Below are 17,282 nucleotides of genomic sequence, written 5' to 3' on the forward strand. Positions count from 1 at the left end.
AACACTCACAATACCCACAATTATAGCCCAGTTCAGTGAGTTCATTTACTCAATTGAAAGAATTTCAAAAAGGAAGCTATTCCAAACACAAAGAATTAGCACTGAGAGAAAATATTGCAGTAGTTGAATTCTTGAATTACTATATACTTCACAGTTACAGAGATCAGTAACTCTGATATGTCATTGCCATTGATGAGATAAAGATACAGTTTTAAATACTGGTAGTAGACTTGAAACAACTAGCTGCGCCTGCTGGTATTACAAGGCAAACATTTTTTGGGGGAAAGTCTATATTTCTCAGAAGTTTTGATATTCGGAACACATAAAACAATTCAAAGGCTTAGCACAGACCTCTATTGTGCTGATAGCATTGGGCATTGCTCCTGAATAAATATAAGCTTAAATCATAACCTGTGTTAAAGAAACAAAAGGTTATTTGATCCAAAACTTACATTACAAATCAAGTTAATTCTGTAACTGAAAAAAAGCATTGTATGTAGTTCAAATATTTACGGATGATTTATCTAATAACCATCTGGAAAGAAGGTACATTATAAAAACGTACCTCTTTTTTAAAAAAATATATTTTAATTGTATATATAATTTTCAAGAAGTTTCCATCATTTTTGTAAAATTTAATGTCTGAATATTACACAATTAATCATTCAGTATTCATGCTACATACTAGATTAAAATGTGCTTTGGTTTTTGTGAAGCTTTATGTGGCACAGAATGTTAATCTGTGGTTTAGCTACTAAATTTTAAGTGTTGTATGAATTGGGATTACACTTTTAATAGCGGAAACCCTACAAAATGTTCCCTCCAGCCTGAAATAAATTCCACTGAATTAAATAGGTCCTATTGAATCCACACTCAAGTATGAAGTATAATATGCAATTCTAAATCCATGTTTGAATTTTATTCACTTTAGACTTATTAATTCACTTTCTAGGTTACACTTATTTGATCTCTTTTGATCTCAAAGAATCCAGCAATATGTAATACTATAGCAGAGATTTTGTGCTATCTTATAGTATCTTCTATTGGTCATGTTCATTAGTATGAGTTCATTAGTAAACCAGTGATATTGAGAAGTATAAAATGTAAGACTGTTTTTTTTCCTTTTTCTTCTTTGTATTTTTAGTTCACAATTTTAATATTTGAAAAACGAATTTAAAAAGGGGGTTGCCTTGCTTCAGAGGTATATACACACACACACACACTGAATCAGTGTGTAATATTCTTAATATTAGAATATGGCAGTGTTTCTCAACCTTGGCAACTTGAAGATATCTGGACTTCAACTCCCAGAATTCCCCAGCCAGCATTCGCTGGCTGGGGAATTCTGGGAGTTGAAGTCCAGACATCTTCAAGTTGCCAAGGTTGAGAAACACTGGAATATGGATCATTAAATGGGTCAGTTCAGTCTTCCAGCAACTGCTACATAGTTCCGTCTCGTTATTATAGGGAATTCCGAACCCAGCGTTTAGGTTGCTACATTAATTCTTCCCATGTAACTACAAAATTAGAGCCACAGAAATTCGAGTTAGCAACTGCTTGCAGGCAAAGTTTAGCTTTGTCCGGATTGTTGCAGCGCTTATCTGACAAGCACTAAACTACTGCGGTTTCATAATGAATTCTGCAGCGCGCCTGCGACCGAGCTTATTTGCAACCGCCGGAACCTTAAGTGAACGGTTGCTGTACCGACCGGCGAACTAAGGCGGGGGGGGGACTTCCCAATGCGCAGGCGCTGTGAGGTCGAGAGCAGGAGGCTTGACGGATTGTCCGCCGGGGAGAGTGGAGGAAGAAGCATGGCGGCTTTTTCAGGTACGTGGCCTCTGCTAAGCCGCCTAGGAGGGAGGCGGAGGAAAGCGCGGCGGCATTAAGCTATGATTCTGGGTACTGTAAGGGTGCGCTTTCTTCGAAGAGGGTTTATGTCGGGGTTTTATGTAAAGCCGAATTTCGGCCAATGCGCCAGCTGTGCCAGTACAGGTGGTCCTCGACTTACAGGATTTTGTTTTTGTGGCCGTTCCAAGTTAACACCGAAAAAAGGAGACTTATGACCGTTTTTTCACACTTTATAACCATTGCAGCATCCCCCGTGGTCATTAAATGGGTCAGTTCAGTCTTCCAGAAAAAAGGAGACTTGTGACCGTTTTTTCACACTTTATAACCATTGCAGCATCCCCCGTGGTCATTAAATGGGTCAGTTCAGTCTTCCAGAAAAAAGGAGACTTATGACCTTTTTTTCACACTTTATAACCATTGCAGCATCCCCGTGGTCATTAAATGGGTCAGTTCAGTCTTCCAGAAAAAAGGAGACTTGTGACCGTTTTTTCACACTTTATAACCATTGCAGCATCCCCCGTGGTCATTAAATGGGTCAGTTCAGTCTTCCAGAAAAAAGGAGACTTGTGACCTTTTTTTCACACTTTATAACCATTGCAGCATCCCCGTGGTCATTAAATGGGTCAGTTCAGTCTTCCAGAAAAAAGGAGACTTGTGACCTTTTTTTTTCACACTTTATAACCATTGCAGCATCCCCCGTGGTCATTAAATGGGTCAGTTCAGTCTTCCAGAAAAAAGGAGACTTATGACCTTTTTTCACACTTTATAACCATTGCAGCATCCCTGTGGTCATTAAATGGGTCAGTTCAGTCTTCCAGAAAAAAGACTTATGACCTTTTTTTCACACTTTATAACCATTGCAGCATCCCCGTGGTCATTAAATGGGTCAGTTCAGTCTTCCAGAAAAAAGGAGACTTATGACCTTTTTTTCACACTTTATAGCCATTGCAGCATCCCCGTGGTCATTAAATGGGTCAGTTCAGTCCTCCAGTCCAGCAACTGCCAAATAGTTCCGTCTTTAGATGCTTGGGCAGCTGGTTCCTATTTATGACGGTTGTAGTGTCCCCCGGGGGGGGGGTCGTGCGATCAGCTTTTGTGATCTTCCGAGAAGCAAAAATCCATGATTCAGATCCAGATCCACTTAACAACCAGGTCACTAACTTAACAAACGCAAGGACTCGCTGAACAACCGTGGGAAGGAAAGCCGTAAAATGGGACCAGCTCAACACGTTTCACTTAGCAACGTAAATTTTGGGCTCAGTTGTGGTTGTAACTCAAGGAACACCTGAAAATCGTTAGGAAGAGGCTCTCAAAGGGGGAACCCAGTTCCTTTTTAAAGGCCAGTTCCCTGTATGGCTCAGCTGATCAGCCATCAAACTCCCAGGCTATTAGAAAATAATAGTCTATAAACTCCAGCCTATTAGAGAATTCACTTTCCAAATCCTTTGGATGTTTGCAGACTGCAAAGAGTCATTTATTACAATGTAATTGACATTGGAGAATGCTCTGGAACTATGCCTTATGTTATGTTTTATAGTACCATGTTGGGATTATAATGGCAAGCATCCATCCTCACCTAGAAAGATTGTTTCTGAGCATTGAGAAAGTGCTTTTCCCTTGTTAATCTCATTGTCATCTTGCATTATGCTAATTCTAAAACTAGTTTTATACTTGCCCCCCACAGAAAGGTTAAATATCAAATTGATAAAGGTGGTTTTTCTTTTCTCCCACAGCCTTGCCAACCTAAGTATCTCATTGAAAATTGACTTTTTATGCTCCACCATCAAAGATGAGGTTGGTGGATATGTAGGAGCCAGCTTTCTCTACCGCAGCACTAAGATTTTGGAAGATTTTATTTAGGAGATTTTGCCCAAAGGAAACCGATACAGTTATTTATTTAATAAAGGAGCACTGAATCAGATTTCCAAAATTTGTTTTCATTTTACTTAAAGAATTAAACCTTTCATTTTAATTCATTACATCTCTGGGATGAAAGTGTTTCTACAACCTAAAAATGATATATTGATTGTACTGGAATTAAATTACATAGCCTGAGCTGTTGCTTTGTAGAATCCCAAAATTAAAAAAGAAAACAAATCTAACCATATGTAATAAATAACCTGTCTATTTACTATTTAAAAGTAGTTAGGTGATTATTTGAGAAGGTTGGTTGTCAATGGGTTGAGAAATATAAACAAAGAATTAATTGATTATATGGAACTTCAGAAGCTATGAACCTTGAGGCCATATAGGGCTTTGGTTCATGCTAATTTTAGTACTTCATACAGCATTCTAGCATGCGTATAATACTGCAACATTAAAATTTGTAACACATTTTTTGCAAACTTGTTTTTTTTCCTCCAAATGTAGTGCTGCAATACTACATTGCTGTAGTATTGTGTACTGTAATAATTCAGTTTGTTAATCGTATTGCTTCTTTGGTTGCAGAAATGGGTGTTATGCCAGAAATAGCTCAAGCTGTAGAAGAAATGGACTGGCTGTAAGTATGATTATTTCCTTTTATCCCCAGTTTTCCTAGTGGGATGGAAAGGAATATTCACTGAGGAGTCTAGAAATCTTGCTTCAGCTCAGTGCAAGATATTTAAGGCAGTGATTTAACCATTTATTTAGGGGAAAAACTTGGCTGTTCTCAAAACCCAGTATGCAAAAAAAAAGCTAAGCTTGTAGATTTTACAGTATAGTAAATTTTATAAATTTTATGGTGCTGGAGAAGACTCCTGCGAGTCTCTTGGACTGCAAGGCCATCAAACCGGTCAGTCCTAGAGGAGATCAACCCTGGCTGCTCTTTAGAAGGCCAGATCCTGAAGATGAAACTCAAATACTTTGGCCACCTAATGAGAAGGAAGGACTCACTGGAGAAGAGCCTAATGTTGGGAAAGATTGAGGGCAAAAGAAAAATGGGAAGACAGAGAGTGAGGTGGCTGGATGGAGTCACTGAAGCAGTAGGCGTGAGCTTAAGTGGTCTCCAGAGGATGGTAGAGGACGGGAAGGCTGGAGGAACGTTGTCCATGGGATTGTGATGGGTGGGACTTCACTTTGCAACTAACAACATTATATCCAAAAGGGATTCCTGGCTTCTGTTGTCTCATTCAGATAAACGTCTCTTGTACAGTGTCCTGTGCATGACCTTTCCCCCTCTTTTTACAGGGCAGAGAGACTGCTTAAATAAGCTGTCTCTTCCTGCTTTTCTCTGCAGCAGGGCAGTTCTGTAAAAAGCGTTAATTGCAAATTAACAAGCTCCACTCTGTGACCTTAATTAGTGATTAGAACCCTTGCCCTTCTTTCCCCTGCTGCCTGAAAACCAAACATTAATCAGTTTCATACTAAAGACTTTTTAGTTGCCAGGCACACGATTGGAGCGAGACGGGTGACAAACTAATTTAATAAATAAAAAGTGAAATAAATACATGCATTGGCTGGAAAATGAATTTGTTACTGTCGTATTTCCAAATGATTACTCTAAATGCGGTGGGGTGTATTATTTTACAAACAAAATTATCTAAAAATATATCCTGAAGATATTTGGTTTTTGGTTTTTCAACAAAGAGTGGGAGACTTATTATGGTTTTACATTAGTCTGCCTACAGATATCCAAGCGGAGTCCATTCCATTGATTTTGGGAGGAGGCGATGTACTCATGGTATATATAACACTAGTCTATCTTATAGAATAATGTTGCATGATATAGGGGTCTGCTTTGTGTATTTCCACTGTTAGTTCAAATTTTATATAGCATTTTAGTATACTATGGTAATGTTGCTTACATATGTATTGAAAAAATTACAATTTAATGATGAACAGGATGAATTGAATATGTAGGTTACCCAATGAAATTGAGTAAGTTAATATTCTTTTTAAAATTTCAGTAATTCTGCATCTTTGATGCCTCATTCATTTAAGACCAGCTAGACTCTACAATATATGTTTCCTAAATGACTTTTAAAAACAGAATGCATAGTTAATTTTGTTTTGATTTTTTTTTTTTTTTTGAAATTACATAGGATAGTATAAAATAGTTATCAACAGCTAAGGTGCCAGTGTTCTGGGATTTTACAATTTTTATACTGTTAAAACACAAAACTATTTAATCTTGTATTACCAAAAATAATTCATATCTTCATGTTTTATTAAATTTTCTACACAGGCTGCAGAAACTGGCAGTGGAAAAACTGGTGTAAGTAAAATTAGTATTTTGCAAAGTAATATGCCATTATATACTCATGTATGCAGTTCTGTGGAAATATAAGGTGGCGCAGTGGTTAAATGCAGCACTGCAGGCTACTGCTAGATCAGCAGGTCAGCGGTTCAAATCTCACCGGCTCAGGGTTGACTCAGCCTTCCATCCTTCCGAGGTGGGTAAAATGAGGACCCAGATTGTTGGGGGCAATATGCTGACTCTCTGTAAACCGCTTAGAGAGGCCTGAAAGGCCTATGAAGCGGTATATAAGTCTACTGCTATTGCTATATTGCTATTGCTATTGCTAAAGTATTAATAAGTGATAGCATGTCACTTATTATCCAACAATCCAACAGCTTATACTGTAAATTAGTTTAGCCTAGGTAAAGTATACCCATGTTATGATCTGGGTGACTGAGAGACCTAATCATGGATATGTTGTCAGTAAATATTCTATCCATAGATGTGGCTTAATATGTTATATAAATGTTATGATGAGATGTATCAACATTGCTCAGTTATTAATTTTAAAAAGAAAATCTGGCCTTTTTTCTCTTTAGCCAAATTTACTTTGTAACCCAGGCTTTGAATAACATTATTAGTGAAATAGATAACATTATATTTCAGGCATTCAGCATCCCAGTTATTCAAATTGTTTATGAAACACTAAAAGACCAACAGGAAGGAAAAAAGGGTAAAACTACTATTAAAACTGGTGGAGGAGGTAAGATTTTTCTCCAGGATTTGCTAAAATTTATATATTCTGTCTGTCTGGAACCTAATGTGAATTGAAATTTCTATATATAGCTTATTTATAATTACAGATTTCTATACATAAATAACATGCATAAGAATAATTGAAATATTTTCTAATAAAAAGTAGCTGTTATTTACTTGGCTTGGGCTAAAAGGAAGTGTGACATTAGTGTCATATTTGACTTAAGGTATTATGAAATAATTTTGTGATGTCAATCATTTTGTAAGCTGAATAACTGACTTAGAGGTTTAGGTTTTTTTTTATTTGTACCTGTCTGATAGCTTTTGGAATGTTTTCGAAATACTTCATAGTTATTCTGTACTTTTTAAATCAATTTATATGGCCGCCCATCTCGCCAGCAAAGAAAATCAAATACGTAATTGGCAAACTGGGTGAAAGACTCAATAGTATTACAGTGAACGCAGCAGTCCAATCCCCAACCCCAGGAATGCATCTACTTCTTTGAGGCTTTGCAAAAGGCCAAGAAGGTCATAGTCAATCTGATCTCTTGGGAAAATGATGTGCCAAAAGATAGATGCAGTGACGGTAAAGACTGTCCTGCATTCCTCCTTTTGACACTCCGTAATGGATGTGACTGGTAACATGGCTCTCCTGTCAGGATGTAATGCAGTGGGGAGAAACAAAAAGGGGAAAAGTTTATAACAAAAAGAAAAAGTTACGGATCACGTACAACATTAGATGGTGGGACTACAAATGGAAGAATGATAGTTGTCAACATTAAAGCTGATTTTTTTTTTCCAGTTTTGCCTTATCCTAAAATTCACAATAGACAGGATTTTTATACTTCTCCAATTTTTTTTGCCATAGTATGTTATTATTTATGCAATGTAATGAGACACTAGAATATAAAATGTCTGAAAAACTGGAATATAAAATGTCACTTTTTGCAGCTTTCTTTTAAAAAAGCATTTAAAATGTAAATATATTTCATATATTTCAGGGTATTACGTTTGATTTCTGATATAAAATGTATTATATCATTGTATCTCAGTATATATACAGATATACACATATACACACATACACACACACACACACACACACACATATATGTGTGTGTGTGTGTGTGTTTTCTGAGGTTTTCGCGGGTGTTAGTATGTAGGTCTCTAGTTATTCGGGTTTTCTCCCGCGTAGAATTGGAGATGTCTTGGCGACGTTTCGACGAAGTCACATTCGTCATCTTCAGGCTTGGTGTTTCCAGGAGATCTCACATTACTCCTGGAAACACCAAGCCTGAAGTAGCCTGAAGATGACGAATGAGACTTCGTTGAAACGTCGCCAAGACATCTCCAATTCTACGCGGGAGAAAACCCAAATAACTAGAGACCTACATATGTATATGTGTGTGTGTGTGTGTGTGTGTGTGTGTGTGTGTGTATATATATATATATGTTATATTTATGCTGATAAATAAATAAAGGGAGACTAGTATAGATCTATTTCAAGCTATTTAGCTCTCATCAGCTAGCCATACCCAAGTTTTTGGGAATCGAACCTGTGCTCCATTGCCTCCCAGGCAGGGAGTTAACCATTTGAGCTACAGAGAACGACTCCTTATCAGCCAGCCAGGGTGGGAGGTATATACTTAAAGTCACAACCCCTGGTATGCCTTCCTCCCATACTTGGGCATACCAGGGGTTGTGACTTTAAGTATATATATATATATATATATATATATATATGTATGTATGTATGTATGTATGTATGTATGTATGTATGTATGTATGTATGTACAAACTAGTTCCAAAAGTTACAAACCAGATTAAATTATAAAAGTTATGCAAATGTAAGAACCTAACATATACAGTCACAAATTTTATGAACATTTCTTCAAAAATTTTATATCTAATCTAGACATGGGTGTATGTATGTATGTATGTATGTATATCAAACTTTTTAACTGTCTAGAGCAGTGGTTTTCAACCTGTGATCCTTGGATCCCGGGGGGGGGGGAGGGGGGCTCCGATGTTGTCACAGGGGTTCCACGAGGAAAGGCTTGAAGAAATGTTATGGTTTAAATCTTGGGTTAAGTCTTGGCGGTCCGTGGCCATGGTCTGTGGCCACAAAAGATATTTCAAGAGAGTCCATGGTGAAAAAAAAGTTGAGAACCACTGATCCAGAGGACTATCTTTTTCTGCTTTTGAATGTGGGACCTTACCACTCTACAGATGAAAAGTATGCCTTTTTTCTGTTTTATTTCTCATGAGTGCTGAACAAATGGCAAATGAATCCTTATGACAGAGGAAATGCGTTTGGTAAGCCTTCTATAAATCTTTCTATAGATCATACAGTAACTTGGTAACTATATATGTACATGAAATTCTGGGCATGGGTGGAAGATTGTATATGAAGCTGAGTTTCATAGATGAAGAAAGCAGTATAAATATAGCCAGCAGGTCTCCCCCCCCCCCCCCCCATTAATATCACTGGATAAAGTTGAGTATTATTATTTTAATGTGAATTGAAATTGAGGAAGCCATAATACAGCTTTGCCCAGCTTGATCTCCAAAACCTTTGGAGCTACATATCACCTCACCTCTGGCCATTAGCTCTTAATGTCTGAGACTATTGAGATTTTTTTCATCCAGAACCATGAGAAATACTGGTTTAATTCACAATTTCCACTGTGATTTTAGTGTTGCTCAAAAATCATGGGAAAGTGATAACACTTTATAAGAGCTGTTATTCCATAGATATAAGATTAAGATTTAATTTATTTGTATGCCGCCCTTCTCCGGGAGGGACTCAGGGCGGCGAACAACTCAAAAGGGGAAAGGGGATACAAACACAATACACGTAATTAAAATACACAAGAATCATACAGCCATACAAGTCGAGAGGGGAGGGGAACTCATCAACCCCAGGCCTGCCGGCACAGCCAGGTTTTGACGGCTTTCCGGAAGGCCTGGAGAGGGGTGAGGGTCCGAATCTCATTTGCCTATTGTAAATTATAAAAAAAAATATTTTACAAAACTGTGTGCACTACATATTTCGTTGCTTGAATATGAGATGATATTGCAAAAATAACTGTCAGAGTTCTTTGTATTTTTAACTCCTTTTGCTTTTTTAGCTATTGGATCTGATGGTCTGTGCTGTCAAAGCAGGGAAATAAAAGAATGGCATGGATGTCGTGGAACTAAAGGTGTAACTAAAGGTACTAAACAAGAGGGGTTATGCTTATGTGTGAAATATTAGGGATATTTGAGCCAAAATAATTCAGATTTTTCTCTACTTTGGAGACCATGGTTAAAGATTTAGACAAGGTAGCAATTCACACCCTGAGTATAGGTCAGTATAACTGAGAATGACCTCACTATCTTGGAGGCTGTAAAATTATTTGCTACCATATTTTGTATTCAGGTTAAATGTATTGCTTGATTTGATCAAAGTGTATTGAAGACAAAATCAGTTGCGTGTATTCTTAATTGTTTTAGGAAAATATTATTATGAAGTATCCTGTCGTGACCAGGGTTTGTGCAGAGTTGGATGGTCCTCTTCACAAGCTTCATTAGATTTGGGTGAGTAGTTTCATTACAATCAGGATTAAGTACTGACCCTTAATGACAACTGTGGATTGTTAAGCCACACATTTTAAAGAAAGTTCATAATACCAAAGATCATTAGTGTGTTCTTACTTGAAAAACTAGTCATTGGTGTGTGTGTGTGTGTGTGTGTGTGTATGTACTATTTCCAACAAATCTGCTATGCAACACTTTTTAGTAATTTACAATAGTCTCCATCAACCCCTGAGATAAAGACTTTGCAGTTGAATCACTCAATTGAGAATTTTGTTTGTGCCAGCACTTCATGGCAAGACTTTGGCTTAACAATGATTAATTGTATTAGAACAATGGTTTATGTTCTGTCTTCATGCTTCTCCAAATGGTTAACAGTCTGTGACTGGACTGATCATGATGTCACCAAAATAGGTATATTCTTTTCCATATGTCAATATCCACCCACGTGAGGGAGTATAGAATATCTGTGGAGAAGGAGGATAATTTCTGTACAGAGGCAACATATTCACAAATCAGATATTTGTTTCAGTACAGAGTGAATGAGCATTCTACTGAATGAAAATATATGGCATTTTGTCTCAAAAGTTTAAGAAACTAAAATACATGATTTGTTCCCATATGCAGTGGAGGATTTTGCTCTTTTCACAGAGTGAAGGTCTAAATGAGAGTATATAATGGGAAAAAAATGTCATTTTTATTGCATTTCTCCTTCCCTTACAGCCCAGCATAAATTCTCATACTCTTCCTGAATCCTCCAGTTAGTTTTTTGGGCAGATACAAAGGCAGAGTGAAAAGGAGGGGGGGGAGTACCCAAATCACTACCCTCTTCTCTTCTTCCATATCTTAATCAAAAAATGTTTGGTTTTTTAATTATGATTTCTTAATTATTCTTTAGGTACTGATAAATTTGGCTTTGGCTATGGTGGAACCGGAAAGAAATCTCATAACAAACAGTTTGATAGTTATGGGGAGGTATGTTTTCTTTCCCATTTTTAAACAAAATGTTTTAGGGAATTGAGACTGATTCTGAGGAAATAAGTTCAGTTTATAATTCAGCTGCAGAGGTCTCATAAAGGAAGGGGTATTGGAAGTAGGATTTGTTTAAAGCAATGTTTCTCAACCTTGGCGACTTTAAGTCCTGTGGACTTCCAACTCCCAGAATCCCCCAGCACAAGACTTAAAGTCGCCAAGGTTGAGAAACACTGGTTTAGAGGGTTATGTTTTAAAAAAAAAACATTTCACCAAATTAAATATTTCTTTGGCATTGGAAAAGTTTAGGTTTAAAACTGTGTTCTCCAGAAGTCTATGCTTGCATATTTTTTGTCAGAATCACATTTTTAAAAAATTATTAATGGTGATCAGAGCTTCAGCATTTTGTTAGGAGAGAATCATGATATTATGGCCAAAGAAAATATTTGAAGTGGGCGTAAACTTGGAGTTCCTCGAGGTTTATAAATAAAAGTAATGTCAGGATAAGATTTAGAAGATATTACTTGTTGTAATAACGAATGAGAATATCCTGAGAGACAGAAGAAAAGAGAACTACGACCAGGTCAAGTGTCAGATAAGAGAGTTCTGAGCCCACAGAATGGATGGGAATAAAGAAAGTTTCTCAGAAAAGACCCTCCCTGATTCCCTGGATGGTGGACAAGGAAGGAGAGAATTCCTTTCTGTTATGGTAACCTGTTCTGACCCCCTCCTCCGTCCAGTAATGACTGCTGAGACAAGCTTAACTGGAATGTACTTTAATAGCAAGAAACCAAAACCTTGGTGGCATAAGAAACAGATAAGGACCTTGGGAGCAACTCAGACAAACTCAGACAGCAATAAACACAGATAAGGCTTGGCAGCAATCCAGCCTGCCAAGCTCACAGTACTCTCCTCCGACATTCAATCCTGCATTGACTTCTGCAAAGAGGGGCGTTTGCACAAGTAGCTTTTTATAGTCTGGAGAGGAGCCTAATGACCACCAGTTGAGTGTAATTACCTCCTGTAATTGCGTAATTGTTTCTGACGCCTATTAACTCTTCGATGGCGTGCATCCAGAAACAACTCACTACTGGCTTCCGGCTCATTCTCCCTTGTTCTCCTCCCCACTGGTCCAAGGCTCAGGTGCCTCCTGGTGGCCAACCAGCCTCTCTGCACCCTGCTCGGAGTTGGAACCCTGTCCAGGGTCCTCCACATCCTCCAGAGCCGACTCATAGGGCCCCTCGCTGTCGGAATCTGCTGGCAGCTTCAACGGCTCCTGCTGGGCCACAACAGCAACCTTACAATAAAAGTAGTGTTAGCATTCAGATATTTTTGTTTCTTATCTGGACTACTTCAAAGAGCAGACATCTATCATCGTCTTGTATTTTTCTTCCATCTATCATCCAGCTCTGAGCAAATAGAAGTGATTTTGTGTGTAAAATGTTCCTTGACCTCTTTGATTTTCATCTTTTGCCTTCATATGACAAGTTTCAACGATACAGCAACTCCCCTTTTTTGTTTTTTGCAGGAATTCACCATGCACGACACAATAGGTTGTTATATAGATGCCGATAAAAGTCAAATCTCATTTTCCAAAAATGGTAAGTGATCTGTGTTATTTTCCCATTAAGCAATTAATTTATTGTATTGTTGAGATAAATATTTCCACATGGTCCTTTTCTTCCAGGAAAAGATCTTGGACTTGCATTTGAAATTCCACAGCACCTAAAAAACCAGGCCCTCTTTCCAGCTTGTGTCCTAAAGGTAATATTTTTCTCCTTCACCAGGGTTAACAGCTATGGAAATCAGATTTAAAAACACATCACACTCCTTCTTTTATGATTATTAAAACTGCTATGTTATATAGGGATAGTGGAGGGACAACTAAGTGTTGTAAGTTTACTTCTGTGCCTTTTTACAGCATAACCAAGAAAATAGTCAGCTTTATTGTAAGAAAACACTAATAGAGTTGTTTGAAGGGTAGACCTTAAAAATAATTGGAGACATAAGTAATAGCATTTAAAAAAAAAAAAAAAAAGGTTAATCAGCTTTATCCCTAAAGAAGTACTAATAAAGTAGTTTGTAGAGTAAATGTCAAAAATTATTTAAGACATTAGTAATAATGGGTTGTTTTTTTTTAGAATTTATGTTCTTTTGAAATGGCAAGCTGTCCTGTATCACAATTCACTTCAAAAATCAGTCACGCAAATGCCCTCTGCTTGCAGATTCTGCTAATTAAGATAAAAACAAGATAATTTAACATTGCTGCAAGGGGGAAATCAGACGTCAAGTTGTATGGGAAATAGCGGTTTAGAAAAATGTCTTCCTTGCTCTGAAAATGGTTTTTGGAGGCCTATTTTAGCGCACCGGCAGCAATCGTTGAAAATGTTTTGAGTATTTAGTCTTCCCCATTTTGATAATCTTCACGTTTTTTTTTTCCTTTTACACATCCTTCTCAGAATGCTGAATTAAAATTCAACTTTGGTGAGGAGGACTTTAAGTTTCCACCCAAAGATGGCTTCACTGCTATTGATAAAGCTCCCGAGGGTAACGTTGTGAAGTCCCAGCACGCAGGTATGTTAGGGGCCTCATCAAATTTAAGAATTTGCCATTTCTGTAAGCCACCTGGAGTTACTGTGAGTGAGTTGGACAGCCATATAAATGTTCTTAATAAATAATAAATAAATCAGTGCAAAAAGCATTTTATACAACACAGAGTTAAGTATGTGAAAGGTTCTTAGATACCATAAGTTATAGTTATAATAGACTTATTGAAATCAAATGAACCGAGATGACCAATGAATAATTAAAGTCCTATTTATTTCTATGAATCTGGTTTTTTTCATGCTGCCTTATGTGAATCCAGAGTGCTGTCTTTTAGACCTTCCGAAGTTACAGCTAAATATATTCTAAATTATTTTTGCCTATCCTCTCAAAACCAACATTTCTGTCCTGTCCCATTTCAGGAAGTGCACAAGTAGCGCAGTCCAAGAATTTACCAAACGCTCCCAAAGCTCTGATCGTGGAGCCATCCAGGGAGTTAGCAGAGCAAACTCTGAACAATGTGAAACAATTCAAAAAATATGTTGAAAATCCTAAGTTGAGGTAAGGTCAAATGAGTGAATTGGGAGGTGAGAATGAATGGAGCGTTGCATTTCCCCTATAAATTCATTACATTTTTCTTTTGTTCTGGAGAGAATGACCGAATATCACAATATATAATCTGCTGCTCTACTTCTCCTAGGGAACTTCTGATTATTGGTGGTGTTGCTGCAAGAGAGCAGCTCTCTGTATTGGAGCAAGGGGTAAGTGAGACTTTGTTCATCTTGTGTAATTTTCTTTTTAAGTATACAGATTTCTTTTGTTGTTCAAGTCAGATGAAAAGCTTTTTTTTTTTTTTTAAATTATAAAGATGACTGTAACCCCAAAAAAGGCAAACACAATCTCTTCCCCCTACCCTCACCCCAGTAACACTGGGATGGGTGAAGCCTACAATATAAATTTATAACAATTTAAATACGGAGGTAGCATTTATAACAATTTAAATACGGAGGTAGCATTCTTTTTCCCCTTCAATAATTTACATGTGTATGGATGCAAATCGAGATCAAAAAGAAAAAGGATTATAAAGCAGGGGAACGGTTAATGCTCTCTGAGTATTGCTTTTCCTTACCCAGTTTTAAGCTTCTCTTTAATTTTTTATAAAAAAAAGAGCTTCTTTAAAGAAAGGCATAAAAATGGTGTTGCTGCTCCATTTTATTTTGTCAAATACATTTTTAATTTTACAGGTGGACATAGTTGTTGGAACTCCAGGAAGACTGGACGATCTTGTTTCGACTGGAAAATTGACTTTATCTCAAGTTAGATTCCTAGTTCTTGATGAGGCTGTGAGTATCAAGCAATTTTTAAAGTGATCTAGTAACACAAACATACATATTAGTGCTTTGGTGATAATTCCCTTTTCTGTAGCATGCATGACCCATTGACAAATACATGCATTGCACGGCCAGAGAATTTGCTTTGATGTGAAGCTAAAAGACACATGTAAGAGCTGCTCATACCCTGGCTAAGTTTTGCAGTTGGAAATGATCAGCAAATAGAAGAGTGGTTGCATTGCAGCTTGGAAGCATCACCCAATTTTTTTTAAAAAAAATATTTATTAGGGTTTTTTTTTATCCAGCCTTTATTATTTTTATAAATCACTCAAGGTGACAGACAGACATAATACCCTTTCTTGCTTTTATGTTCCCCACAATAACAACCCTGTGAAGTGGGCTGGGATGAGACAGGATGACTGGTCCAAGTTCATCTAGCCAACGTTCGTGCCTAAGACAGGACTAAAACTCACAATCTCCTGGCCAGTAGCCTGGTGCCTTAACCATTAGGCCAAATTCTGCTCTCTTATTACTAGCTGTTTGTATACTTCCAAAATTCATCCAGAATTTATTTATTAAACAAATTTATATGGCTGCTCTCAAGTCACACACAGGTGACTCCAGGCGTCTTACAACATTAGAAGAGCCGAGGTGGCGCAGTGGTTAGGGTGCAGTACTGCAGGCCACTTCAGCTGACTGTTATCTGCAGTTCAGCGGTTCTAATCTCACCGGCTCAAGGTTGACTCAGCCTTCCATCCTTCCGAGGTGTGTGAAATGAGGACCCAGACTGTGGGGGCGATATGCTGACTCTGTAAACCGCTTGGAGAGGGCTGAAAGCCCTATGAAGCGGTATATAAGTCTAACTGCTATTGCTATTGCTACTCCAGGCGTCTTACAACATTAAAAAAATCACAACAAAAAGATCCATTTTAAAAATCTCATATTCTCTCTCTCTCTCTCTCTCTCTCTCTCTCTCTCTCTCTCTCTCTCTCTCTCTCTCGCTCTCTCTCTCCCTCCCTCCCTCCCTCCCTCCCTCCCTCTCTCTCTCTCTCACACACACACACACACACACACACACACACGAGCAGCAACCCAATCAAATTAACCTCTTGATCGGCTCCATTTCCCCTTGGGGTCTCCTAGCCGACTGACATGACACGCAAACAAGATAAATTGTAACTATTCAGAGTAGGTGCCATCTGTCCTCATTTTCATCTGTCTGATTTTTTTTCACGGCATGTCCTAATTTGTTAACCCGATTTGATGGAATCACCCGACTAATAGCCACACATCTTAACTTTAGAATCCAGGCAGTCTAATGAGAGCGTTAACATCTCTGTTCCCCACACAGGATGGCCTCCTTACTCAAGGTTATTCAGATTTCATCAACCGCATTCATTCTCAGATTCCCCAGATAACATCTGATGGGAAAAGGCTGCAGGTATGAAGTTCGCTTACTATTTCTGCGTTGACACTTTCTAAAATTTGCTAATATTATAATCTAGCAAATGTTCATCTGTTCTCTGTCTCTATTTAGGGGAAAGTAAATTTTAGACGGTGGGGTTTTAACAAATCATAGGCAGACATACTTTATTCTGTATCTGTTGGCTGGGATAGTTGCATTATAAAGTGGTGTAAAAAAGGCATTTTGGTAGAACAAAAAATGTGGCTCGGGGCTTTAGGGCAATACTGTTACAATTAAAGACAACTGTCCTAATAAGAGGAGGGAGGAAAGGCTGAGGGGGACAGATGTTTCTGTTATTTTCAGAACCCTGCCAGTTTCCCAAAACAGAAGGGCAGAGGGCAGCTCTACCATTTTCCTTCCGCTTTGCAGATGTGGACAAATGCCCAGCCCTGCAGATTTTTGAAGGGAAATAAATGAGAATTGAATCTGGTAAATCCACAGTTTCCTTTGAGCCACACCTTTGTGGGATTTTATGCTATCAGCAGGGGGGGGGAAACCCAAGAAGAAATTTAATTACAGGTTCAAATCAGATATTTTCCCTACCCCCCTTTCTGTTAGCAAAACAATGCCATCTCCCCATCTTGATTTCTCATAAATAATTGTCTAAGAGGCTTAGGATTTTTCAGCAAAT

The 17,282-nt window shown here is 37.9% G+C and overlaps 1 protein-coding gene across 2 annotated transcripts in view; it reads left to right on the top strand.

Annotated features, from left to right (window-relative positions):
- Positions 1–1,732: 1,732 nt before the first annotated feature.
- Positions 1,733–17,282, top strand: part of DDX1 (DEAD-box helicase 1) — a 28,058-nt gene continuing 12,508 nt past the window's right edge. Inside the window, exons 1-16 of one of the 2 annotated variants that reach the window (XM_032213640.1) lie at positions 1,733–1,827; positions 4,297–4,348; positions 5,446–5,509; positions 6,014–6,043; positions 6,674–6,770; positions 9,032–9,079; positions 9,895–9,978; positions 10,259–10,342; positions 11,238–11,314; positions 12,840–12,912; positions 12,999–13,075; positions 13,771–13,885; positions 14,278–14,416; positions 14,556–14,616; positions 15,100–15,198; positions 16,538–16,627. In XM_032213640.1, the coding sequence (XP_032069531.1) occupies positions 1,740–1,827; positions 4,297–4,348; positions 5,446–5,509; positions 6,014–6,043; positions 6,674–6,770; positions 9,032–9,079; positions 9,895–9,978; positions 10,259–10,342; positions 11,238–11,314; positions 12,840–12,912; positions 12,999–13,075; positions 13,771–13,885; positions 14,278–14,416; positions 14,556–14,616; positions 15,100–15,198; positions 16,538–16,627 (1,278 nt within the window). In that variant the 5' untranslated portion in view covers positions 1,733–1,739. The remainder of the gene's footprint in view (positions 1,828–4,296; positions 4,349–5,445; positions 5,510–6,013; positions 6,044–6,673; positions 6,771–9,031; positions 9,080–9,894; positions 9,979–10,258; positions 10,343–11,237; positions 11,315–12,839; positions 12,913–12,998; positions 13,076–13,770; positions 13,886–14,277; positions 14,417–14,555; positions 14,617–15,099; positions 15,199–16,537; positions 16,628–17,282) is intronic. The other variant, XM_032213641.1, reaches the window with a different exon arrangement.

This window comes from Thamnophis elegans, chromosome 3, assembly GCF_009769535.1.
Source record: "Thamnophis elegans isolate rThaEle1 chromosome 3, rThaEle1.pri, whole genome shotgun sequence".
Taxonomy (NCBI): domain Eukaryota; kingdom Metazoa; phylum Chordata; class Lepidosauria; order Squamata; family Colubridae; genus Thamnophis; species Thamnophis elegans.